The 23386-nt window shown below is 42.5% G+C and overlaps 1 protein-coding gene across 1 annotated transcript in view; it reads right to left on the minus strand.

Moving 5' to 3' along the window:
• Positions 1 to 23386, minus strand: part of VOPP1 (vesicular, overexpressed in cancer, prosurvival protein 1) — a 187448-nt gene that overhangs the window by 118283 nt on the left and 45779 nt on the right. The window contains exon 4 of the mRNA XM_006861917.1: positions 3238 to 3296. Within this exon, the coding sequence (XP_006861979.1) occupies positions 3238 to 3296 (59 nt within the window). The remainder of the gene's footprint in view (positions 1 to 3237; positions 3297 to 23386) is intronic.

Here is a 23386-nt window from a genome sequence, read left to right on the forward strand (position 1 = left end):
CGTAGAACCAAGAAGACTCAACTGTGTGGTTGGGCTTTCTAAGTAGCTGTGAGGTTACATGATATTAATTTGTGTAAGCGACACCTGGTATTGGGTTTAGGCTGATTTTACTTTAGATTGTTCAAAGTAGCACATCTGAGGGACTCTGGACCACTCTTCTCACCACAGGAAGTGAGCAGAGAGGCACTGGAGGAAACCAAACCAGAAGGCATGAAGGAGAAGAGCAGGGTTTGTCTTTGATCTCTTGTATACAGTTCAACCACCATCTGTCTGCCAGGTTTCCAGGTGGTAGCTTGCAGGTTGCTATGATGCTCAAAGTTAAAACACCACTATTTCAAACACCAGAAGGGTTGCCCATGGTGGACAGGTCTCAGCAGAGCTTTCAGACTAAGACAGAGTAGGGATAAAGACATAGCAATCTACTTTTGAAAATTAATCAGCAGAACTCTCTGGATCACAATAGAATATTGTCTGCCATAGTGCTAGTACATCCGCCCTCTAGGTTGGAAGGTACTCAAAATCCACAGTGGCCGAGACAACGGGATGCAAACATGCCAATGGTCATGAACATGGCACAAGATCAGCTGGGGTCTCATAGTGTGCTGTTGTGCGTGGGGTCTTGCATGAGCCAGAGCCAACTCGATGGCTATTGACAAGAACAACACCTAGGTTAACAAAGAAACAGAGTAACTGCTTTAAAAATGTCTACTGAATACTGAATAAATGAACGAAAAACCAAATAACTGCAAGCACAACAATGAACCCTGACTCCCAATCTCTGAGAACACCCCCTAAAAAGGTTCATCAGCTGATTTATGAAACAACTTGAGAAATATCCAACACAAAAGAGGTATGGTTGATAACATATCTGAGAAAGAGCTGAGTCAAGGAAATAATGCCTACTGGTGAAAATTCATTCTATAGAAGAGAAATCAAAATATTTTATGTCCCTGCTACCCTATAACCATTTTTCTTCAACCTGACAACTCTGTAATTAGACTCAAAGTCCTTATGTTGCTGTGTGATTTTCCAAGTGGGTTTTGTTTTTCTACAGCTGCGGAGGCTTTCTGCCAGGACTCTTGCACCATGAGGCATTGCGATTCTGTTTGTCAATATGGAACCAAGGAAATTTCCCTGCCCTTCACCCCTATTCACAGGCAAACAACCTTTCTCCTTGTACACTGGTTACATCCTACTTTGGTGAGCAGTATCTGTTATCTTAAAGCTTGTGAATGGTCATCTGTGATACAACTATTGGTCTCCTCCCATCTGGAGCAAGCAGAGTGAAGGGCCAAAGGCTCAAAGAAGCAATGAATCCAAAACACTGATGGGCCACATGAACCACAGCCAATATAACCTAGAGACAAGAAGAACTAGATGGTGCCCAGCTACCACTGTCAACTGCTCTGACTGGACTCACAGCAGAGGGTCCCGGATAGAGTGGGAGAAGAATGTAGAATAAAAAAATCAATTTCACAAAAATTACCAAACTTACTACTCAGACATATATTTGAGGAGCCTCTGAGACTATGGTCCTAAGACACACTTCAAACCTCAAACTGACGCCGTTCCTACAGACCAACTTTTAGCCAAGCAACAGACTCATAAAATACACATTCCCATGGAGAGGACTGTCCCTTAGAACAATTAAAGGTATGAGGTCAAAAAGAAAACATCTGCCCAAAAGCAAAGATGAGACGGTAAGAAGGGATACAAAATTCAGATGAAAGAAAACAGGGAACCCAGGGCAGAAATGAGGGAATAGTACTGGCACACTGTAGGGAATTCATCCAATGTCATGGACCACTTCATGGAGAAACTACTGACTGAAAAAATAATTTTCACTATACTTTTTCACCTAAAACACAATTTTTTAAAAAGGTAAGAAAAACGTACATGCCGGCCAATTAAGAAATAAGTCTCATTGTCTTATATTTTCTACTGTTACATGTTTACTGTTCCATCCCCATAGATTCCAAAAGCCTTCTGGGAACACCCACATGCTAGCAGATATAGTGTGTCTGTTACAATGTGATCTGGACATTCCTGAATAATCTGATATTCTACAAACTTCTCCATTAACAGTATGGATCTTTTGGGGAAATTTTGCTAGGGGCATTGCATTCAAAACCTACAGAACTTCAAAACATAATCAATAACAAGTATTGAGAACCCACAGAGAGAATCTAGCCACCTAGGCAGATGGCTTAGCGTAGCGAGGGTCTACCACAGAGACTATTAAAAACACAGAAAAGCAGTTGATGAAAAATGCTGGAGATGCTTTCATTAGAGTAAAGGAAGAAACCTAACCTGCCATGAGTGAAAAAGGGACCCGAGGCGGAGGACTGCTGTGACGTTATACCCACACGACAAGGATGCAAGGGCACACACACGCACATGCGCACATACACACATAAACACATATCCAAAAAATAAATAAATAAATAAAATTTTTAAAAAACATATATCCACACGTTGTCATTGTTGGTATGGATCATCAAGCCAATTTTGACCACAGTGACCCTGAAGGACAGAGGGTTTCCTGGACTGTCGTCTTTGTAAGAGCAGACACTCTGGTCTTTCCTCCTACAGAGCCCCTGGGTGTGTTTGAATCGCCAGCTGAGCGCTTCCCCACTGCCCCTCAGGACTCCTTAGATACACATGCTGTGGGTAAGTGTCATCAAGTCGGTTCTGAGTCATTAGTTTCTGAGGAGCAGCTGGGGAATTTGAAATACACATGTACAAACATGTGCACACACATCTACACATAAGGACTCATGTGCATAAACACACGTACCAACAAACACATATGTACACACACACATACAACACCCCAGTAGCTGAGCTGAGCTGACCCGAGAACTTTATCCCGGCTGAAGGCCCTCATTTTTTTTCCCTTTGCCTAGGAAACATGGCGGATGAGTCAGTCTAGCCTTGGCCATACTCCACCATCTTGGTCCTTTGTGCTGGTCATCACATCTGCACTAATTTGCACTACTGACCAGAGCACACGGTAGTTCATATGTCCCTCAGACTGACTGGCCAGAGCAGATTAGGGCTGATGGTGAGGTCACCTGCTCATAAACTAGCAGAGACCACATTGAAACCAGCTGGAAGGTGGGCAAAGTCAGTGACGTCTCCCTCAATGGCCTAGTCCTGTGTCCTATATAAAGACAAGACTCCCAGACAAACAACATGGCACAGCTGCCAAACCAACAGACGAGGGAAAATACTCACGTATAATATGTTGGATAAAGTCCTTCAAAATACCAGCAATGTTTTTTGGCTTCTGTGCCCTGGAAAGAGAAGGAAGAGAAACTTCGTCAGTGGTTAAATAATCAGCATCTGTATTGTTGAAAAGACCTCACGGCGTAACCAGGAAGGATGAGTTGATTTAACTTAAATGTGTGACACGTCTGGACTGAGGGACACCCATTATGAAGTAGAGAGAGATTCACTCCTTTTCTCAGGACTATTTCTTCCATTTTTTAAAAAAAAATAGGAAGGAAAACGATTTCCCAATTGATTTTTCCGACCCCTCACATCCCTAAACACACATAGCATGATCATTTCAATAATAAACGAAAGGAAAGATACGCCTTTTAAAACCCACATTGTGAGACACTTAAAGGATGCTAGAATTCAGTACTATAACGATTTCCATTCCTCCCCAGTTTTTGTTGTTGTAAGACAGTTTCTCAGAGCTTTAACATTTCTAGATCTCCACATTTGGGGTTCTCTCAGCAGCCACCCTGTCCCCTCTCATGTATAGGGATGAGAAAGAAGAGAGACAAGAATGTCCCACTGCAGAGGGAAGGAACTGAGAGCCCTCAAAGGGTTTCAGGGCCATCCACACCCACTGAGGAGGTGGCTCAGTTCACATTTTTCTCCTCTCTACCTCCAACACAGCACATGCACCTCTTGTCAGTGAGAAATAACTCCACACGGAAATTCTTGGATCTATCCGGATGAAGCTTCTCTCAAATTATTTTACTTGTGCCTTCACATTTGTAAAAGGACAGCTTCCTACTGGAGTTCCTGGTGTGGCACTGTAGCTTAATGCGCTGGACTGCAAAGTCACTTTGAACTGCAAGGTTGGCGGTTCAAGCTCACCAGCTGCTCCTTGGAAACCCTATACAGGGTCACTCACCACGGATCGGAATCGACTCTATAGCACTCAAAACTACAACTGCCATGATTCACTTTACTGTCTCCTACATGGAGCCCTAGTGTGGTGCTGTGGATTAATACGCTGAACTGCAAAGGTACTATGAACTACAAGGTCAGTGGTTCAAGCTCGCTCCTTGGAAACCCGATACTCATGGGATCGCTATGAGCCAGAACTGACTCAACAGCACTAAACAAAAACAACATCAACATGTAAATAACAGGTTCAAAATGCAACAGTTCAAAGCTATCTGCTGTCAGAAAACTGGAAAGGCCTTGGTCAATGAAGACAAAGCTTTTTCAGGATAAAACAAGTTGCCAGTTGCTATTCAGTTGACTCTGACTCAAAGTGATCCTATGTCACCTTGGATTTTCAATGGCTGATTTTTTTCCAACGTAGATAGCCAGGCCTTTCTTCCAAGGTACCCTTGAATTAACTTGAAGGTTCAACCTTTCAGTTAGCAGCTATACATGCTAATCATTTGCACCACACAGGGACTCCTCTGAGCGAAGCAGGAATGAATGATCTGGTTCAAGGTCAAGCCCCCATGGCACGGGGGAAGAGGTGAAACCAGACAATGAACTGTGGTCAGCTCCCAGCCAGTGCCTCTTTCGAGCATCCTTTCTTGGTGCTTGAGTGACACAAGGCTGTTTGCAATTGGCTGCCAACCTCAAAGTTGTTTTCAAACCTAAAAGTTAGTGGTTCAAAGCTAATTAACAACATCACAGAAAACCACCCAGCGAACTGCTTCCAGAAAGATTGTTGTTGTTATTGTTGTTATGTGCCGTGGAGTCGGTTCCAACTCATAACAACCCTGTACAGGGTTTCCGAGGCTATAAATCTTTACGGGAACAGAACGCCTCATCTTTCTTCCGCAGAACCACTGGTAGTTTCGAACTGCTGACCTTGCGGTTTGCAGCCCGATCCGTAACCACTACGCTAAAAGATTACAGCCCAGAAAACTCTACAGAGCAGCTGTACTCTTTAACACATGGGGTTGACTGGCATCATGGACCCATCAGCTTGATGGTTATGGGTTTAGTTTGGGGTTTGGTTTTGCAGGTGTATGATAAGGTCCTGCACAGCATAAGCGTATGGTCACCCTGGCAGTGCTAACAGACACAGACACACACACACACACACACACACACACAGACCCTCCAAATCTATCACAAGTGCAAAGAGGTATTATGCAGGCCCCTGTGCATGGGTCATGAAAATCTGGGAGAGAGCACTGGGGTTTTCTGAATGTGCTTTAAGACACAGATGTGTACCCTTTAGAAAGCCTGAAGTGACCTAGTTTTATTAATGGGAAAGGAGTTTAATTTAGACTGGGTTAGCTTCTGTCCGACTGAAGAAACGAAGTTCAGACAGCCGAAGAAATCAATTTATTTTGGCAGGGAAGAGCAATTTCAGGTCTCTCCCCGAGATTAAAATTCATTTCACCAGAGTCTTCAGTCTTTTCCCTCCCTGTGTATTTTAAATGTCTCTTCCTTTACATTTTTTTCCCATTACAACTAGAGACAGGCAAAGTTTCTTGGAATTTGATAGTTAAGCTCACTATGATCAAGAAATAGGCTCTCCTAGCCTCCACCAAAGGAGCTCTGGTAGTGTAGTGGTTACGAATCGGGCTGCGAACCGCAAGGTTAGCAGTTCGAAACTACCAGCCGTTCCGCGGGAGAAAGATGAGGCTTTCTGCTCCCGTAAAGACTTACAGCCTTGGAAACCCTGTACAGGGTCGTTACGAGTCGGAACCGACTCCACGGCACATAACAACAACAACAGCCTCCACCAAAGCTCCACACGCCCTTGCAGCCAGGTCTGAGAGCCCCTCCCAAGCTGGCCCGTCTGCTCCTCCAGGTATGCCCACAGGATTCCTCCCCACAGAAGCAAGTCCTGCTGGGAAGTAAAGAATGCCACCTGGCTCCACAGCTGCCTGCAGGTCTTCTCTTAACTTAAAAACAAAGCCAACTCCACATGAGCCAATTCCAGCTCACAGCAATCCACAAGGTTCCTGTGGCTGCACATCTTTAAGGAAGCAGATTATGTCATCTTTCCCCTGTGGAGTGGCTGATGGGCTTGAACCACCTAGTTATCTTTTAGCAACCCAATGCTTAACCCACTATACCACCAGGACACCCTCCATAACTGAAAGAGCTTCCTAATCTGAAACAACCCCTTTCTGGTACCTCAACATCATGTCCGCAAACTCTTAATGGTAGCAACAAAAATAGCACTCATGAAGGCTTTTTTTTTTCCTTTCCAAAATAGTCAAAGTGCTTTCCTAGTTTTGAATTCACATTGTCCCTGGAATGTTGTCTTTAAAAAACAGGAATTCCATTTTATAGATTTAAAATCTGGGGCCCATAGTGGGTCTCATAAAGTTTCTTTGTGGTGGCAGAACTGAAACTCACATCAACTTTGATTCTCCTAGACTAATCAACTTAAGAAACTGACTCTGTCCACCTCTCCGGGTTCCCTCTGGGTTGTCTCAGGACTATGTGGCTGTTTTTGCTAGCTCCAGTTGAGTTGGCCTCCTCGTGGAGAGCCCATGTGTAGAACAAAACACTGCTTCGATTATGTGCACACACATATAATGACTGGCTGCAGATCAGACCATTGTGTTCAATGGGATTTTCAGAAACTGATCAACAGAAGAGGCCCTTCCTTCCTAGCTGTCTTAGTCTGGAAGTGTTCCTGAAATCTGTCCAGCATCATAGCAACACGCAAGCCTCCAATGACAGATGGGCGGTACACCTACATATGAGAGGCGTAAGTCAGGAATGGAACCCAGGTTTCCCACATGGAAGGCAAGAAGTCTACCACTGAACCACCACTGGCCCCACCCCCAGACCATAGGCTGTCTCCCAACTGTGCCATGATGGGACTTTGGAAGACATTGGTAGAGTTACTCACAGCTAACACCCTACACTGTTACAATAAGAAAACACATACACACGCTATATGTGAGTGTGTATCAAAACATATGTGTTTTAAAGCTACAAAAATAAAACAGAAACATCCCAGTGCCTTCAAGTCGATTCCAACTTGTAGTGACCCGATACAGGGTTTCCAAGACTGCAAATCTTTACAGGAGTAGATACAGCCTCATCTTTCTCCTGTGGAGTGGTTCATGATTTGAACTGACAAACTTGCAGTTTGCAGCCCAATGCTCAACCCACTAAGCCACTCCGAGCTCCCTAAAGTTACAAAAAGATTCTATAAAAGTATGGAACTGTTGTAGGCAGCACAAATCCTAGCTATTTCCATATTGCTAGTGAGAAGGGAAGACAGTTAAGCAGGATCTGGAACACTGCAAATGCATTTCCTCTTTTCTCACGGAAGAGTTCCCTCCATCTAAACAAACCGCCATATGTACAAGGTTACTTTACTGTGGCGTTATTTCTGATAGCAAATCCTGGAAAGAAAAGAAAACACCTATTCCTAGAAGGCTGGTTAAATGAAGGATAGCGTGTACCCAAACAAAGGACTACTATCCAGCCCAAAATACTGAGCCCTGTGAAGTGAAATGGGAATGATTTCACAGGTCCCGGGTTAAAATGAGTACAACAGCACAAGGAGGCTTCCTTTCATGTAAGGAGATTTAGAAAGGAAACTGTACACGTGGGCTGTATTTGCATTGTACAAAAGAACCACAGGGTATGGTAATAGCTAATGGATATGGTATGGTGACCCTACAGAGCATGGGTGGGGTACGGAAGAGTATGAAGTTCCTCGGAGCATATTTTGTAAGATAGTTTGAATATGAACAAAGTTCATGTTTTCAGTTTGTTGTGTGCCTTGTTTTGTTTGTTGTTTGTGTGTGGCTGTGATTCTGGAGACCATGCCAACAGTATTTTAAATACCAGCAGGGTGACCCATAATAGACAGATTTCAGCTAAGCTTCCAGACTACGAGTAAGAAGAAAGACCAGGCGATCTACTTCAGTATATTAGCTCAACCTCGCTTAGCTGAGTCAATTCTAACTCCTAGCGACCCTACAGGTATCGGGTATAGGGTTTCTGAAGCTGTAAATCTTTATGGGATCTGAAAATCTCACCTTTCTCCCGCAAACTAGCTGGTGGATTTAAACTGCCAACACTGTGGCTAGCAGTCCAGTGATTACCCTACAGTGCCACAGGGCTCCTTATTAGCCAGTGGAAAGCTTACGGATCACAGCAGAACACTGTCCAACTCACCTGATTTGGACACATCAAGAGGGATCAATTGGAGGAGAAGGGCATTCGGTGAAGGGGAGGGCCAATGAAATGTTTTTCATTTAAAAAAATTAAGTAAAAAACAATTTAAAAGAAAAAGAAAAAATATTGACTAAAGACTCGCACAATACTATCACATCATTTCTTGCCAGGACACCTAAGCAGGGCAGCTATCTGAGAAATTATTGCTCAAAAGAAAATTACAAGGAAGATGCATTCTCCATTAGGGACCCATCCTGGTGCCTTCAGATGCTGACAACACCGCCTTTATCCCAATCTTTTCTGACATCCCCCAAATTTCTTTCTGACATTTTTTCTGAGACATTCAATGACTTCACTTGAGCCTTTTTGCTGGTTACTCTATGTCTACAATTGCTTATTAATATTTTCGCTAAGCTGTTCCATATACAGAGCCCTGGTGTGACGCTGTGAGATAATGCACTGGACCACAAGGTCAGTTTGAACAGCAAGGTCAGCAGTTTGAACTCACAAGCCACTCCTCAGAAACCCTATACAGGGTTTCTATAAGTCAGAACCGACTTGATGGCACTTAACGACGACAACAACAACTCCACATAAAACATATTTTGAAAAATATTGACCCCCCAAGCCACTTATTCTTTGTCAAAGATCCCTTTAAGAAAATGGTATGGTCACATTTCAAGAAACAGAAGAGTTTTTTCTCTTCTTTTAAACAGAGAAAACTAGCACTGAAAAGTAGATTCACATACGACGGAAATTAAGCTTTTGAAGGTAAGGTTTGCTAATATCCAAGAAATCTCTTCATTTCTGTTGGCTGGGTTTTTCTAACAGCTTTCTTCAAAGGGATTTCAATATTGTTAACAATACATATAATATCAAACTAACGTTAACACACAGCATTATTCCTTTTTATAGCTGGATAAGATAAAGAACTCAAAGTCACATGTCTTATTAATCAAATGAAAAATATTGAATAGAAACTGAGATCCTGATAATTTTCATTGTTGGGCCTTTCTTTTAATATGTTTGCTAACTGAACAACAGGTGTCAAACCCTAACCTGAAAAACCAGTTCAGTGAGGGCCGGGTCTCAAAGCAAGAATGGAGATTCAGTTCCACTGGCATGGGCCAAAGGTGGAAGAGTCCTGCTGAAAATGCCCTAGGGATGAGGGCCAGAGAGGATCAAGTCAGAGTCCACCAGGGAAGTCACTTCGAACCTCCAAGTCCAAACACGGATACTAGAGTTATAGCTAGATGGTTGGAGTGGGTTGAGATGTGTTCCAAAGGTCAGTTTGGAAGGGATGTGTGTGGGGAGCTCCTGAGGATCCTCAAACACTGGTGGGCTCTCAGAGCTGGTCTTCAGCAGCAAACTAATGGGTGGTACGCAGGCACTGTATGTTGTTGGTATTGTTGCCACCAAATTGATTCCAACTGATGGCAACCACATGTGTGCAAAGTGGAACTACTCCATTGGGTTTTCCAGGTTGTGATCTTTCAGAAGTAGATCGACAGGATTGATCTTCCGGACAGCTCTTGGTTCAAACTCTCAGCTATCCTTTGTGCCACCTTAGGAACTTGACATTGTATTACCAAAAATCTAACCTGAAAATTGGGCCACTAGAGTGTTTAGTTCTGGACCTGAAGGGTAGCAGAGCAGTAGACAGATTTATAGGGGAGACATTAACACTAACTAGTAAGGTATGCCCACCATGGATTGGTCAGTCATTCAAAATCAAAAGGGTAACAGTTAGCCAAGGACAGAGTTGAGAAGGGATGGGAAGGTTGCTGGAAGGAAAATGGGAACAACAGGGAAGAAGCTGGATCACTATTGTTACGGGGAGGGGCCTGCAATCATTGAGATGAAACTGTGTGACTTATTGAATGTAACACTGGTCATCTTCTTGGTAAACCTTCACTCAAATCACAATAGATTTTTAAAAAACACAAAAACCCCAGCAACTAAATAAACCCCCAAACCTGCTGCTGTCAAGTCGATTGTGACACATAGGACAAGTCAAAACAACTCCACATGGTTTGAAGACTGTGACTCTTGACAGTAGAAACTTGCCACCTCCTCCCACAGAGTGGCTGGTGGGTTTGAACAAGCAACCTTTCGGTTTGCAGATGAGCACTAACCAACACACCATCAAGTCAATTCTGACTCAGCAAACCTAACTACGGTTTCTGAGACTGTGAATCTTTCCTGGAGTTGGCAGGCCCAGCTTTCTCCCGCAGAGTGGCTGGTGGGTTTAACCACCAATCTTGTGTTAAGCAGTCCCGAGAGCCCCTTCTGATACTGCGTTCAATTTCACTAAATAAATAAAGCATACAGGCAGAGGCCAAGACGGAAGCACAGAGAGAAGAATGAAGCAAGGAATCAGAGAACTGGGTTCGGATCTCAATTGCCAAGGATTGCCACCATGTTGCCAGTAAGTCTGGGTCTCAACTTCCTTATTTCTAAAATAAGAATTATACTCTTCTTAATTTATAAGGGTGTTTTATAAAGAACTGAGATCAGATGTTATTGTTGTTATGTGCCATGGAGTCGGTTCCGACTCATAGCGACCCTGTACAGGGTTTCCGAGGCTGTAAATCTTTACAGGAGCAGAAAGTCTCATCTTTCTCCCGTGTTACAGCTGGTAGTTTCGAACTGCTAACCTTGTGAATTCTCACTCTGATTCGTAACCACTACGCTACCAAAACTCCTTGAGATCAGATGAGGGAACTTCAAAAAGTTCATGGACAAATGGAATGAAAAGACATTAGAATTTTTCCACAATTTTTTTTGTAGCTCCCTTGTTATCTACCTATCACAATGTCCAGCCATACTGGAGCCGTATGTGACCAAATCATTCAGGCAAGGCCCATGTGCGTCCCTAGCCATGTGTCTAGAAGCCAACTTTCTTAATTCTTTGCAACAAACAACTCCCAAAGATCCTTTTACTAGGAACAGAAGCAATGCTTCCAAACCTCTAGAGAACAAATCGTCCAAACACACAATATCTTAACATTTGTATAGTATGCAGATTTTTGGAATCCCTTTAAAAAACAAGCCACACTCCAACAAAAGTTTGAAATGTATATAAACTTAAAAGAGGACATCTAGTGTGGTGCTGTAGGGTAAGCACTGGACTGCAAGATAACCAAAGTACAAGCGACCAATCTCACCATTGCTTCAAACGAGTAGTCCATCTGTACTTCTTGCAATACAGATTTGTTTGTTCTTTTAGCAGTCCATGGTACTTTCAAAATTATTTGCTAACCACAAGGTTGTAGGTTCAAATTCACCAGTCACTCCTCGGAAACCCTATACTGGGTAGCTATGAGTTGGAACCAACTCAACGGCACTTAACAGCAACAAATGAAGACGAAAAACAATCATTTCTGAGTTATATGCTCACCATCCCAAAAGCAGACCTGCCTATTTTTCCAACATACTGATGTGATTTCTGAAGACCTGAGCACCTATAGAAACAAGAAGTAGATTTATAAAGAAATGCCAGCTGTTTCTAGTCTGGATGGCACAAATTCTGTAGTCAAAACACTGTCCTATGTTCTGGGCAAACAGGTGCGCTCATGGAGCTCCTAATTTAGGATTCCTTCCATGTGCAGAATGGAGGTGACGATGCAGATATAAATATAAGCATGTATTTGTTGACAAGACCATAAAGAACAGCAACACAAAATGCAAGACTGTTAACAAAGCAGAGTGTGAAAGATTATGAGGAAATACTTGCTGCTGTCATGATTCCATCTGAGATTTAACCTGGAAAGGCCTGTAAGAAGTCTATACTCCCATAAAAATTATAAATCCTCACCACTGGACCAATAAACAACATTCTTATCAACCGAGAAAAGACTGAAGTTGTCAAGGATTTGGATCAACTGTCAACACTCATGGAAGCAGCAGTCAAGAAATCAAATGATGTATTGCATTAGGCAAATCTGCTGCACAAGGTATTTTTAAAGTGTTGAAGAGCAAAGATGTCAACTTGAGGACTAAGGTGAGCCTGACCCAAGCCATGGTATTTTCAATAACCTCATATGCATGCGAAAACTAGACAGTGAATAAGGAGGATCATAGAAGAATTGAAGCTTTTGAGTTATGGTGCTGGAGGAGAATATTGAAAGTGCCATGGGCTGCCAAAAGAGCAAACAGATCTGTATTGGAAGAAGTGCAGCCAGAGTGCTCCTTGGAGGCTGGATGGCCAAACTTCATCTCTCATACTTCGGACACATTGTCAGGAGGGACCAATTGCTAGAGAAGGATATCACATTTGGAAAGGTGGAGGGTCAGAGAAAAAGAGGAAGACTGTGCCCGCCCCACCCACCCCCGCCCCAGCGAGATGGAGTGGCACAATGGCAGCATCAATGGGCTCAAGCGTGGCCACAATTGTGAGTTTGGCCCAAGACCAAGCAGTATTTCGTTCTGCTGTGCATAGGGTTGCTATGAGTCGGTACCGACTTGATGGCACCTAACAACAACAACTATTCCAGGACTAGGGTAACTATGATTTCATTTTACTGGCATCCACAATCAACACTGTTGGGAGCAACAGTCAAGAAATTGAACGACGTATTACATTGGGTAAATCTGCTGCAAAAGACCTCTTTAAAGTGCTACAGAGCAAAAATGTCACTTTAATGATGAAGGTTTCCCTGACCCAAGCCATGATATTTTTGTTTTGCAACATAAAAATTTTATTACAGTAAAGCAACGGGTAAAGTTCAATAGGCACTTATGTTAAGACAAAAACTTACTAGAAGGAATTTTATCTAAAATATTTCATAGTAAAATCTATTTGCAATTGCATTTACCTGAGCTCTGTTGCTTGGAAGACTACAGGTCATGCCCAGGTATGGATAAGCAATTTGTACATTATTCAAGTCATCACTGGATACTACAATATATACACAGACACATCGAATTTGAAAAAGATTCCATTGGCAATCCCTAGTGACTCTTCATTTTTGTTGAGTTTTTGCAAGACGTCATCCAAAGAGAAGAACATGTGGTTCTGCTCATGAATCACGTAATGACCTGGCTTAGAGGTTGTTGGGTACCAGTCTCCTCCACTCATTTTCAGGCATTAGGTGGGTTTTGGACACTTGTTTGGAAAGTTCTTGGGAGAACATGACATGGTGGTACTCATAAAGCCTGCTGATATATTTATCTGAGTAGTTTATCTGTGTGCCGTCCTGCAGGCAGAACAGTGGGGCACGTAGGCCAGGAACGCAGAGAAGGAGAGTAGTAAATCAGATGTTTATGCTAGGAAGGAGCAATGACACATGAGGTCAACCAACCACAGGCCCTAGGACCCAGAATTTCCCAAGCCATGTTAGTCTCAATTGCTTTATACATACATAAAAGTTAGACCCTGATAAGGAAGACCGGAGAAGAACTGAGACATTTGATTTGTGGCGCTGGCAAAGAATTTTGAAAGTACCACAGACGGCTAGAAGAACAAACCAATCCATATTGGAAGAAGTACAGCCGAATTACTCCTTAGAAGCACTAATGGCAAGATTGATCTCTCGTACTTCGGACATGTTATCAAGAGGGACCAGTCTCTGGAGGAGGACATCAGGCATGGTAAACTGGAGAGTCAGAGAAAAAGAGGAAGATCTGCAATGATATGGATTGGTGCAGTGGTTGTGACCATCTGAATGGCAGAGGACCAGGAACTGTTTTGTTCTATTGTACACAGGATCACTAGGAGTCACACCCAACTCAACAGCACCTAACAGAATAACTATATAAGTAGTAGTTGTTGTTGTTGTTAAGTACTGTGAAGTTGTTTCCGACTCATAGAGACCCTGTAAAGGATTTCCGAGGAGCAGCTGGTGAGTTTGAACCACCAACCTTGCAGTTCAAACGACCTTGTAGTCCAGTGCTTATCTTATAGCACCACACCAGGACTCGTAGTTAAACCCTACTAAATTTAGTTACCCAAGTTAGTCAGGATCTAAATAAATCCCATAGAACAAATCTTTGCAAAGGCCCTCTAGTAATTCTCATATTAAGATAAATTACTCTACATCTCCCTGTACTGAATGTGGAAGTGCACAGTCCAGAAAAAAAACAGTGCATTATTTTTCTATTCCAAATTAAAGGAATATTTGTACCACAATAAGATAGGGGACTTTGAGAAACCTGTAGTCTGTGTCTTTGGGGCACACAAAAATAAAGACAAAGGATTGTTGTTGTTGTGAAGTGCCATCAAGTCGGTTCCAACCCATAATGACCCTGTATAGGGTTTCCGAGGAGCAGCTTGTGAACTTGAACCACTGACCTTGCAGTTCAAATGGCTTTGTAGTCTGGCACATTAACCCACCACACCAGAACTCCAAGAGGAAGGGTATAGAGATTCAAACAATGTGGGCTTTATCTAAACTCCACCTTTTCCTTTTGTTCGGTGTGGGAGATGGAGTGGACCTTTATGAATAGCAGACAAACTAACCAGCCAGGTCTTCAAAAACAGCACTAGTCCCACTGACAGATAAAGAGTAAGGATCCTTATTTTACTTTATTGTAGCTATTATCTTAGCCAGTTTATTTCAGCCCACAATTTGCTCTGGAGTGGTGGGAAGACCTTAGAGGATCAGTCTGGGGACCCTCTCTCTTTGTGGAAGGGGGAGAAGCATCCTGCTGTGCCTTGGAGCTGCTTTCACATTCATCAAAAGCTGAACTTGACATGCACGGCAATGAGATCCTGGCTGCTTTTAGTTCCTGCCCAATTAAAGTGGCCCCTTACACTCAGCACAGATGCCGAACAAAGCGAGCCTCTTGGTTGATGGCAGGTTTGATGCTCAGGACCAAGGACAGAAGCAAAGGGCAGCCAGAAGCCAGTTCAAGGCAAGGGTAGGAATTAGAGAGAAATGACAGGTAATTATCTCAAGGTTTCTGAATTTCAAAGGCTAAATTGGAAAGAGTCACCCTTAAATTTCTGTCTTCGAATTTTAAACAGTCTCCTTTGTGTTAATTCATTAAGCCCTGGATTTTTAGGCAGTCTGGTTTTTAAGGAACACCACATCTCCAAGGCACCTTGATATTTTATACACAGGAAGAGGGTTCCCATAAATCAACTTAATGGTAGTGGGTTTCGGTGTGTGTTGGTGCAAAAAAAAAAAAAAAAGGCACCAATCATCCGTCTCCTGGCACGCTATACTCAGCCACGTGCAATACTTCATTGCAATGGTCTTACAGAACTCAGATACCACACCCACAGTTAGGGGGGTCATGAGGGTAGTGAACAGGGCACAATTCTTCCCATCAGGATAGCCTCTCATCAGCCATGCCTACAGGCAGGCCTCTCTCTGTCTGGTCAATGTTACAAGGCTCTTCTAGGGCTGATAAATGCTCACAGGACATACCAATCCACCATAAACCTCAGCTGGAAGGCACTCAGCTCTAGTTCAGCTGGTCAGCAAACCTAGTTCCCCAATTAAGTGCCTGGGGGCACCGTACTCTGCAAACAAGCTTCCTGCTCCAAGTCACTCAGCCTCCCTTGCTCCATGGGGTGGGAAATCCACCACTGTGTCTCATGCTCTGGCTCTTGGTTCTGCTGCTGATCCTCTGTGCTTTACTGGGATCACAGCATTCTCTCTGGATCAAGGAGGTTCAATGTATAGAAGGATCTCGGGCCTCCAAGGACATGCTCCACTCCTAGTTCTTCCTGTTGGTAGTGAGATGCTCCCTCTAATTCTGAGATAACTCATTTTATACCAAGCAGGATGGAAACACTGATCATTCATTCACAACAGAATCACAGAACCCATCAGCATCTTCCTTCACCTTTTCTAACCCAGACTAATCAGAAAAAGACTCATTTGGTGGGAGTTGACAAAGACTATGGCTAGAAGAGACATTCAAAAATTCATGGCACCTCAGCTGGAAGCAGAATATCACCAATATTGATAAAAGGACTAAAAGCAGGGATTGTAAGGAAAAGGAAATAAAAGATCATCAACTGTTTTAGAGGAAAACAACAATAACAAAAAAAGTATGAGCAGTTTGCGTATCGCCAGTACATAATCATCGTAGATGCAGCGTTGCCTGCTGACATCTTGAAGAGTCTAGAAAAAATACAGACTGTAAGACACAAATGAGTCCCAACTATCTGACCCTGGGAACTCTCATAACTTACCCTGAATAATGTTTTTTGCTTGTTTGCTTTGGTTTTTTGAGAAGGTTTCCTCAACATCCCTAATTCAAGTCGATAAAGATCTTCTTTTTGTTGTAGTTGTTAAGTACTGTGGAGTCGGTTCTGACTCATAGCAATCCTACATAGGGTTTCCGAGGCTGTAAATCTTTACGGGAGCAGAAAGCCTCATCTTTCTCCCGTGGAACAGCTGGTAGTTTCGAACTGCTGACCCTGAGGTTAGCAGCCCAATTCGTAACCACTAAGCTACCAGAACAACTTGGGTAAAAGTTAAACAATACACAAAATTAGAAGGCAGACAATGGAGGAATATATTCAAATGTAATAAGGTTAATATCTTTAAATAACCAAGTCTCATAAAAATCAGTAAGAAAAAGGTTTAAAATCCCAATAGGAACAAAATAGTGAATCTGAAAATTTTTCACAGAAGAAACACAAACAGCCAATACCCATATTTTAAAAGACAAAATTCACTCACAATTAAAGAAATGCACATTGCAAAGGTAGAGATTTAGACCATAAAATTTACAATTAAAAAAAAAACAAAAAACTAGTATCCACTATTGATGAACACATGAAGAAAAGAAACATCACATAATGCTGCAAATTGTGTCTTAGGAGGGCAAACTTTCAGCACAAATTAAAAAACAATATATAAGAAGGTAAGTTAAAAAGTATTGCTACTAGGATACCAGTTCATACCTCCAAGAATTTATTCCAAACAAAACAGGTTTAAACATGTCTCTGCAATCAATGGATGGCTGCAGACCAGTTCTTAGTCCCATTTGGGTGCCGCCTTCATAAGGTTAAGGTGACTGTTTTTTGGGGGGGATTCCAAAGGGTTAGCTTTGGTAGATTTTCGCAAAGGACACAGGACAATTACAGAAGCTTATGAGAAAGAAATGTTAAGAAAATTAAAACTGAATTGGCAAGAAAAAACAAACAGGAAAATTGTACCAAAAAAATTTCCTCCCCCATCGTGGCAATGTATTTGCCTGCTCCTTTATTAAGGGTAGCAAGGGCTGTCCCACTGAGAATTTCCTTGGAAACCTTACCCCATCCACCTTGCAGTCCTGATCTTACCCCTTTAGTCTTCTTTTTGTTCCCCAAACCAAAAGAATACTTACAAAGAACATGATTTAAGTCTCTTAGGATGCCAAAACTGCCATTTCGAAGAAATCAGAGAGCACAGAATTCTTTGGGGAAGGGCTAGAAAGATAGAACCATTGCCTTTGAAAGTGTATGTTGTTGTTGTTAAGTGCCGTCAAGTTGGTGCCAACCCATGGCGACCCGGTATAAGATTTCCAAGGAGCGGCTGGTGAGCTTGAACTGCTGACACTGTGTTTGAAACAATTATGTAGTCCAGTGCATCAACCCACAGCGTCACACCAGAACTCAAAAGTGTATAGTCTGAGATAAAGGATGGAGAATCTGTTGAGAAACATAGCTCCGCATTTTAGTATTTTTGTTTAATAAAGTCCTGTTGTGGCTCTGTAGGATATGCACTAGATCACCAACTGTAAGGTCAGCGGTTCAAACCCACCAGATGCTCCTCAAAAGCCCTATACAGGGTCGCTATGAGTCGGAACCAAATCGATGGTACTTAACAACAGTAGTAAATGATTCTATAGATATCCTTCTTACCTTACCCTCATACTTCACAGGAGAGAGAAAATAACATGGACAGATATGTGCCAAAATTGGGACAATAAATTATTGGTGATGTTTGAGGTGCTTTTGTTCATTGTTTATTTTTATGAGTTGGTCTCAAGTTTCTGTATGTAAGCTTTAATATTTTGCTGTAAAATGTTAATTAAATTTTATCTTGAAAAGCAATTTTATCTTGAAAAGCAAACTACTTAAAGCCCAGTAAAGAAATGGAAACTGAGTATGAAGAGATAACTAAAACAAGGAAATACAGCTCATTAACAAAAGGAAGATCATCCTACCAAGAATTAAATAAAAAATGAACAGATAAGTCCATGAAAAATAATGTACAGAACTAGGAAGGGTGTGTTGAAACAAATACACCAGACCCATCACCGTTGAGATGGATCTGATTCATAGCAACCTTACAATGCAGAGGACATCTGCCCCACAGGGTGTCTAACTAAGGCTGTGGTGGTGGTGGCGGTTATGTGCCATGCAGTCGGTTCCAACTCACAGCGACTCTGTACGGGGTTTCCGAGGCTGTAAATCTTCATGGGAGCAGAAAGTCTCATCTTTCTCTCGCAGAACAGCTGGTAGTTTCAAACTGCTGACCTTGAGGTTCGCAGACTGATTCGTAACCACTACGCTACCAGAGCTCCTTCTCTGTGAAAGCAAACTGCCACTACATTTTCCTGCAGAGCAGCTGATGGGTTAAAACCATGGACCTAGCATCTGAGCACTTAACCACGGCACCACCATGGTTCCTTAAACACTCCCATGGTCAGCAATTAAAACTGAATTTGTAAAAAGTTTGGTAGTGAATATATACCAATATCCAACTCATAGCAACCCTGACTATACAGGGTTTCCAAGGCTGTAAATCTTTACAGGAGCAGAAAGCCTCATTTTTCTCCCGCGGAGCAGCTGGTAGTTTCCAACTGCTGACCTTGAGGTTAGCAGCCTGATTAGAAACCACAACGCAAAGTTTAACAACATGGAAATCATAATTTTACACAGTCAAAACTCCAAAATGTATTGTATATATCTAACCGTATGCAACTATGTGAAACTAAATGTATGATTCATAGGGAAAAAGAAGAGGAACATAATTCTAAATTTATAGCTTCACGTTTGGACAGTGTGATTTATCATGGGTTACCTTAAAAATTGCGGGAGAAAGATGAGGCTTTCTGCTCCCGTAAAGATTTACAGCCTCAGAACCCCTGTGTAGTAGGGTCACTATGAGTCAGAACCAATTCCATGGTACTTAACAACAACAACCTTAAAAATACCTCACTACTTGAGCCTTAAATTCACTAATAACAATCAGAAGATCTTTCAGTAAGAGGAAAAGGGACATCTAAGAGTCCTAGGTTAATGCAAAGATGAAACACTGAAATAACTCAAACTCACTCAGGTATTCTGGTAGCGTAGTGGTTACGAATTGGGCTGCGAACCTTAAGGTCAGCGGTTCAAAACTACCAGCTGCTCTGCCGGAAAAAGATGAGGCTTTCTACTCCCGTAAAGATTTACACCCTCGGAAACCCTGTACAGGGTCGCTATGGGTTAGAACCGACTCAATGGCACTTAACAACAACAACATATGAACACAAGTTTGAAAACCACGGCATTTTTCTAAATGCAATTATCAATGAGCCAAAGTTCGATTAAGTGAAAAGCATCCAATGCCCTGTTTTCTACATCCAGATTCTTTCTCCCATGTTGTTGCATGTATCTGCAGTTCATTCTTCTTTATGGTTAGATGAAGAGTTATTACACACTACGTGGAATCCTGGTATGGCACTGTAGAATGAATGTTGGACTGCTGACCACAGGTCGGCAATTCAAACTCACTAGTCGCTCCTCGGAAACTTTGTATATACAGAGTGCCTGTGATTCAGAACCAACTTGATGGTACTGAACAACAACATCATTATGTGGTCATTACATATTTGGTTCATTTATTCACCAGGTGATGGACACTTGAGTTGTGTCTTAGCTATCTAGCCACAAGTGGGTGGCTCTAATAAAGAGAAATTTACTATCTCATACTTCAGGAGTCTAGAAGTCCTAATTCAGGGTGCCCATTCTCGGGGAAGACACTCTCTCTACTTCTCTAACTCTCTACCACTTTGCAGGAAGGTCTGAAAGGCCCTTGTCTCTCTTCACAAGTTCTCAGTCACTTGTGAATCTTTGTGTGCCCTACAATCCATCTTTTCCTTCTCTGCTCGCCCTGTTCTATATCAGGTACTACTCTCCTGAGGCACGGCAGCTCCACTGCATCAGTCTTAAACAGCAACCCCATGCTCTTCGGCTTTGCGTATGGCAACCTCACCTCCTCAGCTTTCAGCAGTGGCCCTATCCTCTTGATTGACTTGAACAATCTGGAACCAAGTAGAGGTGCTATGGTTCCAACCTTTGGAACCTAAGAGACTGTGGCCCCACCCTTTGAAACCTAGGCAGCCCTGTTTCCATGCTTCCACCCAATAGTCCTGTTGATCTTCTAGCTTCTCCACCGTTTGCTCCAAGAACATAGCTCCTTTGATCTTTTTCCTGCCTGTAGAATGTCAAGTCTCATTGTCCTCTGTCCCCATCAGCTTCAGCTGTTGAGTTTGCTATTGAGGTTGTTGGTTAGAATCATTAGTCACAGGATTGAGCTCTTAACAAAACATTGTTTAGCCACATCCTTGGTGAAATTTCTAAGACATGCACCCTCTTTGTACAACAGAATTTCCCAAATCTTTAAATTCCATTTTACTATAAGCAATAAAGAGAAACTACGTGGCCCCTTTAAAATCTTGCTTAGACTCTCATCAGCTCTCCAAATTCATCATCTGTCAGTCCATCCCCCCACCATCTATTGGTACGTAATTCAGGAAAGCTCTTCACCATTGTATAAAAAGTGTTTCCCTTTCTCCATTGTCAAATCACATGTTGATCTTTTTCTTTTTCTTTTTTGAAAGCTTTTCATTGTGATTTGGGTAAAAATTTTCCCAAACCACCAGAACATTTAATGTCCACATTTCTAGCAACATTCTGTTGATGGTGCCATATTTATTTTCAAAGACTAACAAGACTTTCTCTGTAGATCTCCTCGCTTCGTTCTAAGCCCTTACCAGAACTGCCGTTCATGGTTGTAATTCTACCAACAATCTCTCCAAGTCAATCTAGGGCCTTACTATGAAGCACACAAAAATTCCTCCAGATTCTACGCACTACCCAAGGACAAAGCCACTTCTACATTTCAGGTATTTGCTAGAGTGGAACACCCTACTCTCCAGTACCAAATTCTGTCTTCTTTAGTCCTGGTGTGGTGCTGTGGGCTAATGGGCTGGACTGCAAAGTTGGTTTGAACTGCAAGGTTGGCAGTTCAAGCTCACTAACCACTCCTCAGAAACCCTACACAGGGTTTCTATGGGTTGGAACCAACCTGATGGCAGTTAGCAACAATACCTAAAATAAGGAGCTCTGGTAGTATAGTGGTTATAAATTGGGCTGCTAACCTGAAGGTCAGCAGTTCAAAATTAAAAGCTGCTCTGCAGGAGACAGATGAGGCTTTCTGCGCCTGTAAAGATTTACAGCCTTGGAAACCCTATGCAGGGTCACTGTGAGTTAGAACTGACTCCACAGCACATAACCAACCAAACAACATCCATAAAATAGAGTCACAGTGTGGTGCTGTGGGTTAATGCACTGGACTGCAAGGTCAGTTTGAACCGTAAGGTCAATGGTTCTAGCCCCTCCTTGGAAACCCTATACAGGGTCACTATGAGTCAGAACCAACTCAACAGCACTTAACAACATACCTAAAAATACCACAAATGAGTGGCTTTTATCATAGAGAAAGTTTTTTCTTACACTTTAGGTAGTTAGAAGTCCAAATTTAGGATGCCTGCTCCAGGGGAATGTTTTCTCTTTCTGTCAGAAGGTCCTTGTTTAGTTTCTGTTCCTCAGTCCCTTGATGCTATCTATGTGCTATGGCATTTCTTCCCCACCTCTGCTTGCTTGCTTGACCTGCTTTCCTATAACTAGACGTTGAGCACTCCTCATCTGCAACATGGGCAGAATTCCTTGTCTTGGAATTTAAATAGAGTAATTCCTGTGATGCTTGGCACACAGCAATTAGGACGCATGCCTGCTGACAAATACCTCCATTGTGGGTTGTGCAGGTTTATTCTAGAGAATCAGGGTCAAACACAGCAGACCCAAAAGATCCAGCTGTTAAAATTCACAACAACTTGTTTTTCATGTCTCTGTGAATAGTAGTACACAGAACCTCTGATCCAAAATGAATCAGGGCCAACTAGAAGTTTCATATTGCTGTTGTTCTGTTGGTAAGTGCCTTCAAGTTGGTTCCGACCCACAGCGACCCTTTATAGGGTTTCCAAGGTTTTTTAAATCTTTGCAGGAGCAGAAAGCCTCATCATTCTCCCACAGAGCAGCTGGCAGGCTCGAACTGCAGACCTTGTGGTTCGCAGTCTGGTGATTACCATATGGAGCCAGAAGTTTAGGATGCACACTAGCTATCCCCAGTTCACACTACCTCCTGCTTGGTAATAGGACCCCAGTGTGCAACTGGCTAACATGCTCAGCTGCTCACCAAAATGTCGGAGGTTCTAGTCTATACAGAAGTGCATCAGAAAAATAAAGGTTAACAACCTACTGTGGTAATGGTGGTGGTGGTGGGAATCAGCCACTGAACATCACAAGTAGCAAAGTTTACACTGATACATGTGGGGCTGCCATGAGTACGAATCAACTAGACTGCAACTAATGGTTGATGAGGAAAATGGACCATAAGGAATCTGAGGGAACCTAGTTCTCTTTCAATGAAACTTTCTCTGTGGCTTATCACATACCCTGTTTCCACTCCCTCTCAAGGAAAGGGTTAATAAACACGGCTACTGAATGTATCCCTCAACCTTTCTCACAACTACCTCAATTCTTATCATGCAAAATTTCATTAAATCTACCATTCAAAAGCTATTTCTGTGAGCCTTGAAGAAAACTGTCTCTCTGATCATGAACTGACTTAATGACGTATTTTTATGGTCTTAGACTTTCCGACAAAATTTTAATGAACAAGGGGCCATTCCATGTTGCAACAACACATCATCTCTGAAAACCCACCTTCTCCTTTTTGGGAAGTTCACTGTTGTACACCTCCCAACCTCCTCTAACGCACACACAGGTAGGCTCTAGATGGTG

This window comes from Chrysochloris asiatica, unplaced genomic scaffold, assembly GCF_000296735.1.
Source record: "Chrysochloris asiatica unplaced genomic scaffold, ChrAsi1.0 scaffold00044, whole genome shotgun sequence".
NCBI classification, from domain to species: Eukaryota; Metazoa; Chordata; class Mammalia; order Afrosoricida; family Chrysochloridae; genus Chrysochloris; species Chrysochloris asiatica.